The sequence below is a fragment of the Nematolebias whitei genome, chromosome 7 (genome assembly GCF_014905685.2).
Source record: "Nematolebias whitei isolate Nwh7 chromosome 7, NemWhi1, whole genome shotgun sequence".
Taxonomy (NCBI): domain Eukaryota; kingdom Metazoa; phylum Chordata; class Actinopteri; order Cyprinodontiformes; family Rivulidae; genus Nematolebias; species Nematolebias whitei.
In genome coordinates this window covers 48,533,575-48,539,692 of record NC_056504.1, presented here as the reverse complement: position 1 = coordinate 48,539,692, position 6,118 = coordinate 48,533,575, and the positions used below count along the sequence as shown (strand labels likewise).

The following is a 6,118-nucleotide window of genomic DNA, read 5'->3' as shown; positions in this document are numbered from 1 at the left end:
CCCCCCCCCCCCCCCATAATCGCACTTAGCCCTTCCCCAAACGAAGGGGCTGTGCAGACTCCAACGGGAGTCATCAGAAAACTTAGCCTTACAGCCAAATGGCACCACACCGCAAAAACCCTAAAACACCTTCTTGTGTCAGGTGACTCCCACCGAACCAGCAAAATAAAAAGATTTAAAATATATAATAGGCACTAATCTGGGAGAACAAGAACTCTTACACTAATTATAATTCAAAACATTAAATCCTTAATTGTAAACAAAACACACAAATTATAATTCTAAACGTTAAATCCCTAATTGTAAGAAAAACACACTAATTATAATTCTAAACATTAATTCCCTAATTGTAAACAAAACACACTAATTATAGTTCTAAACATTAAATCCCTAGTTGTAAACAAAACACACTAATTATAATTCTAAACATTAAATCCCTAATTGTAAACAAAACACACTAATTATAATTCTAAACATTAAATCCTTAATTGTAAACAAAACATACTAATTATAATTCAGAACATTAAACCCCTGAATGTAAACAAATAAGTCCGTGAGTGTAGACAGAACACTTTGATTACATTTTCAAACCTGAATAATAATAATGACTAATAATATGACATTCCTGAGTGTGAGATCGATCATATTAATTGTAATGCTCATTTTGTAATCGACTCAATGTAAATCTTCGCCTCCTCAGCAGAGGTAAACACCCGCGTGTTACCCTCAAACGTGATCTTCAGCCGGGCCGGGTGGAGCAGGCCGAACCGAACCCCCTCGATGTCCCGCAGCTTGCGACGACATTCCGTGAAGGCCGCTCGCGCCCGGGCCGTTTTGGCAGTGTAGTCAGGGAAAACGAAGATATTCGTACCGTTCACTTTGACCCGCTGCAACTCCCTCGCCTTCGCCAGGATTTTCACACAGTCCGCTTGGTAGTGAAACTTGGCTACAATCGGACGGGCCCGCTCGCCTGCTTTCGGTTTGGGGGCTGGGATGCGATGAGCGCGGTCCAGCAGCGGTTCCTCCTCGAGGTCGAAGGCCTCCTTTAGCATCCGAGATACCGCAGCCGTTGTCGCCGCTGATGGGTCATCCTCCGGAACACCAATGATGCGGATGTTCTGACGTCGAGACCGGGACTCCAGGTCATCGCACTTATCCTCCAACTGTGCCACCGTCTTAGTAAGGACGTCAACTGTTTTCTGGAGGCTCACGATGTCGTCAGTGCAGGTGGAGACGGACTTCTCCACCTCTGTTACCGTTAGCTTTAGCCCCGTGAAGCTCTCCTGCACCGCTGCTAGCCCAGACGATAGCTCCTTTTTGAAGGCGGACAGCTCGGCATTAATCGACGAGAGACTTTCACCCAGAACAGCATGGAATTCTGCTTTAATTATAGCAGCAAGGTCCTCTCGGAGAGCTACAAGTATTTCTTGCTTAAGGCTGCTGACGTCGCCCTCAGACGGAGGAGGTGATCCAGGACAGCTCGAGGCTTCACTACGAGGATTAGGCCGCAGGTGAGCGTGGATCGAACTTACCCCTTTAGTCGGTTTTGGTGGCATTTTAATGGCCAAATAGGAGGGTTATGTAAAGTGTGTAAGTTAGCTATTGTTTGCTGTCGGACTCGGGAAAAAGTGCCCAGGCATTAATCAGAGAAAAGGCTAATTCTGTAGGAGCACACCCAAACACACCTTATCTCACCGCCATTCAGCCGGAAGTCCAGCTATGTCTACTTTTAATTGAAGTTCTCTGTTGGTCAGTTTCAGGTGTTTCACAACATTCACATAGAAAAACCAGTTTGTAAAGTTCTCTAAGGAAACAAACTCTCAAAAAGAAAATTTGAGAAAAGTTCTTCAACATTTTCTATCTGTGATGTGCGGAAATACATCCGTCTGTCTGTCCGTCTGTCTCTCAGGTGTACGAGGGGCTTCGGTACCGCCTCTCTCTGGACTTCCCTTCGGGGTACCCGTACCAGGCTCCCCGGGTGAAGTTCGTCACTCCGTGTTTCCATCCCAACGTAGACGACCAGGGCTTAATCTGCCTGGACATCCTGAAGGACAAGTGGTCCGCTCTGCTGGACGTCCGCTCTGTCCTCTTGTCCATCCAGAGCCTGCTGGGAGGTACCAGAACCAGAAGCAACAGTTTACTGGTTGCCAACGGAACCGTTTTGACTCAGAACGTCTCAAAGTGTCTATTTCCACAGAACCAAACAACGAGAGTCCCCTGAACACGGCCGCAGCAGAACTGTGGAACAACCAGGAGGGTAAGAACCCGAACCACAAACTCCAGGGGCCTGATGGGAGATGTAGTTTGGAGCGGGGCCTGATGGGAGATGTAGTTTGGAGCAGGGCCTGATGTAGTTTGGAACAGGGCATGATGGGAGCTGTAGTTTGGAGCGGGGCCTGATGGGAGATGTAGTTTGGAGCGGGGCCTGATGTAGTTTGGAACAGGGCATGATGGGAGCTGTAGTTTGGAGCAGGGCCTGATGGGAGCTGTAGTTCTAACTCTGGTTTCTCTTGCAGCGTACAGAACTCACCTTCGTTCCACCTTCCAGAAGTGAAGCAGCTCCTCGTTTCTTCTTCTGTTCGTCTTTTTTCTGTTTGTAAAATATTTTTATGTTTCGTTTTGTCAATAAAGTTTTTAATTTAACACGGTGATATTTCAGGTCTGGGTCTTCAGCAGCTGTTCCTGGAATAGCTGCTTCTTGTTTTATATGTAACATTTATTAAACGCGTTTATCACGAGAGACGTCGGTGACATTTTTGACTGTTCTTCAGTTACATAGTTAAGAGTGAGAAAATGCCTGTCCTGTGCCCATTTTGAAGAACAAGGGTGATGCACAGAGTCGTATCGACTACAGGAGATTTAAGTCGATGAGACACATGAAGATCTGGGACGGAGTTGTGAAAGCTAGACGAGACGTGACTGAGAGCAACGTTATGGATTCCTGCTGAGAAAGAGTACCACAGATGCCATCTTTGTCCATGTGTGTGTGAAGGAGACGTGAGGCTAAAAGGAGCAGAGGTCAAAGGTGCAGGACTTCAAGTACTTTGCGTCCACTGTCCAGGAAAATGGAGAGTGGTAACGAGGTGGGAGAGAGTCCAGGCAGGATGGAGAAAAGTTTCAGGAGTGATTTGTGACAAAAGCGTGTCAGCAAAGGTCAAAGGAAAAGTTTAAAGACGGTGGTGAGACCAGTTACGTTGTATGGTCTGAAGACCGAGACATGGACAAAAAGACAGGAGACAGAACTGGAAGTGGCAGAAACAAAGATGTTTAGGTTCTTAGGAGACACGAGGATGGATAAGAATGAGATCATCAGAGGTACAGCGCAGGTTGAACAACTGGGAGATAAAGTTAGAGACACTGAGATGGTTTGGACATGTCCTGAGGAGGGACAGTGGTTTGGACATGTCCAGAGGAGGGACAGAGTGAGATTGAGGAGGACTCTGGAGACTCGGCAGTTCAGCTACACAGGGATGAGTGGTGTCCACAGGCAGATCTTCACTCTCTTACTGTAAAACATTCCTGGACCAGATGCAGCGGCCATTTTGAATTTCAACTGATCTGCATCTTTTCAAAACATTGATGTTTCAAAATGCGGAGCTTGAATGACCGTTTGAAAAATTCCCTGTTCCCTGCAACAATTAAAGAACTGGACTGACACCTTGACTTCGAGACAGGATTTATTAAGTCTGCACCACCGACTTCCTGTTGGTACCAACATGTCGTTCTTCAGCTCGTCTGGATGGGTCTATCCGACGCAGGTGAGTCCGCAGCAGGCAGACGTGTTGTCGTTGGAGACCACCTCCATCAAGTCCTCAAGGCTATCATCTGGATCATGGAGCTCACTGTGAGCCTCGGTCCACGCCGGCTGGGTCGCCTCCACTGACCAGAATGCCACAGGAACCTGCAGAACCCATTCATGCTCATCAAAATACATGACACATGGTTAAAGTTTCTAACAGGAGGATGTTCTGACTCACCTTCAGCTGCATCTCACCCAGCATGGCCTCTAGTACTGCAATGTGATTGGCCAGATCAGCACTTGGACCCTCCTCCAATGTGAGCCAAGGCACCTGGACCAGAACCACCCGAGCTGCAATGCCCATCAGACCATCGATACATCCTGATAGGACAGAGAAAGACAAACAAGGACAATGTTTCTCTTTAAGGTAGAAGGAACCCTTTGCAATGACATTTCACATCAGAGCTAGTTCTGAAGGAGAATCCAAGAAGATCCCAAAGTTCTCCAGATGTTACTAAGAACCTTAAAGAACCTTCAGGAAAGTAGAGTTCAATTCTTGGCTTCAATGATTATTTAGAAAAGTTCCAGATACATCTGGGGGTCTTAGGAAAGGTTCCTGATTCACAGTGAGGTTCCGGGGATGCCTAAAGAGCGTTTGTTATCCAAACTGTGTTTAGGATCAGGGCTGGACCAGACCTGGTCCAAACCTCCTACTAGGGTTACTGTTTCTCCTGAATTGTTTTGGTTTGACAAAAATATCACCCTGGTTCTTAAACCAAGACCAGTTAGTTCTCAGGCAGGGTACTGGAACCACAACACAGAACCCTAAAGGTCTGAACTGAAAGACCTGTGGGAGAAATGTATATCAGCCAATCACAGAGCTCCCACAGGTAGGAGGGCGGAGCCAGCAACTCACCTGTGTTGACCAGAGAACGCCTGTTTGAACGCTGAGTTAGAGGAAACTGTCTAATCAGATCGTTGGCCTTTCTGAGGTCAGACAGGAAGTACTCCACCGCCGACAAGAAGAGGACCCAGAGACGCTCTGCAACCTGTCTGTCCTCTACACCTGAGTGGGCGGAGTTACAGTCTGACAGCAGGGATAGCAGGCGGCGAGACAGACCTGCAGAAAGACAGCTTAAGAGATGGACAGACAGGCAGATAATAGACAGATGACAGGTGAGAGACAGACAGGTGTTACCGGTGCATATCCTGTGAGCCAGAGCTCTCGTCTCGTCCAGTTCTTCTCGCAGGAAGCTGCCGTCAGCCGAGCTTCCGAGCGACGCCACCAACTGTTGGAAACAGGAAGTGACTCGACTTAGAGCGCCCTGAGCGCGCTCACACTCCAACAGCTGTCTCCGCCCCGCTGCCAGCTCATCCACTGAACGACGCCATCGACTCATGATGTCATCACCCACCTGATGGGAGCAGGAGGGGAAATTGCTCTGATCAATCACAGCTCAGCAACTTTCATCACCTGTGTGATGTCATCGGACACACGGGCTGTGTTCCAAACCCTCACTCTGTAATTCCTGAATACTGAGAAACAGGACAACCAGCTTAAAAGAAGTGGATCTGTGCATCCCTAAAAAGAACCAGTTGAAGAGAACCAGCTGAAGAGAACCTGATGTGAAGGATAAGAAACATCTGGAACAGTTATTATTCTTTATGTGGAAAATTTAACAGAGCAAAAACATCTGAAAAACATTTTGAAGACCAGACTGCAGAAATTCAGAGAACAATCTGAGAACATCAGAACATTTTTTTTACCTGGATGAAGATAACGTAACTAAGGTCGGGAGGAATCGCTGCTGATCTCGACTCCGTCCACCTTCTTCTTCTCTGGTGGAGGACTGAGCAGTAGGCAGGTTTCTATCAACACTCTTGTTCTGCTGTTCTCAGGAGAACGTCTGCACTTTTAATTAAAGGGAGAACAGCTGAGTCCTGAGTCCTCTCAAGTCCCAGGAGGCTCCGCCTTCCAGGTAGACTTCTCTGTTAGGGTTTACCTGTGCAGGTGGAGCTTGGTGTTGATCTGATCTTTTCCATCCAGGAGATGAAGTTTAAAATCATATGAATAACATCAACAGGTGTTCCAGATCAGACCAGAACAGGTCCAACCCCATTCAGGCCTGAAAATGTTCTACCTGGAACAGAACCAGACGAGGCCTCAATCTATTCAGAACTTTTCTTGTCGTTGTGCGACGACAGCCTTCATTTCTCAACCTTCTTTGGACAGAAGGGCGGAGCTACAAACACGTCAGGAAGTTCTGATTTGATATCAGGATTCAGAAGGACCCGCTAAAGTGAGTCAAATCAGAAATCCAGAACCCTAAAAACGCTCTTTAGAGCCACATCTGAGAACGTCACATAAAACAAATACTA

General features: G+C 47.1%; 2 protein-coding genes across 2 annotated transcripts in view; one reads left to right on the top strand and one right to left on the bottom strand.

The window, feature by feature from the left end:
* ube2c (ubiquitin-conjugating enzyme E2C) overlaps nucleotides 1–2,554 on the top strand; it is a 13,188-nt gene extending 10,634 nt beyond the window's left edge. Inside the window, exons 4-6 of the mRNA XM_037679919.1 lie at nucleotides 1,910–2,114; nucleotides 2,198–2,257; nucleotides 2,517–2,554. Coding sequence (XP_037535847.1) covers nucleotides 1,910–2,114; nucleotides 2,198–2,257; nucleotides 2,517–2,554 — 303 coding nt within the window. The remainder of the gene's footprint in view (nucleotides 1–1,909; nucleotides 2,115–2,197; nucleotides 2,258–2,516) is intronic.
* A 1,191-nt stretch (nucleotides 2,555–3,745) lies between these two features.
* On the bottom strand, nucleotides 3,746–5,139 carry zgc:109913 (regulator of G-protein signaling 9-binding protein). Its single transcript, XM_037679708.1, has 4 exons — nucleotides 4,938–5,139; nucleotides 4,656–4,859; nucleotides 3,978–4,120; nucleotides 3,746–3,901 (listed from the first exon to the last, which is right to left on the bottom strand). Exons 1-4 carry the CDS (start codon nucleotides 5,137–5,139, stop codon nucleotides 3,746–3,748), a joined length of 705 nt encoding a protein of 234 aa, XP_037535636.1.
* Nucleotides 5,140–6,118: the final 979 nt, after the last annotated feature.

Coding starts and splice junctions, on each gene's coding strand:
- zgc:109913 (XM_037679708.1), bottom strand. CDS start 5,139: ATGAGTCGATGGCGTCGTTCAGTGGATGAGCTGGCAGCGGGGCGGAGA. Junction 4,860..4,937: donor GGCTCACAGGATATGCACCG/GTAACACCTGTC, acceptor GTCTTTCTGCAG/GTCTGTCTCGCCGCCTGCTA. Junction 4,121..4,655: donor GCGTTCTCTGGTCAACACAG/GTGAGTTGCTGG, acceptor CTGTCCTATCAG/GATGTATCGATGGTCTGATG.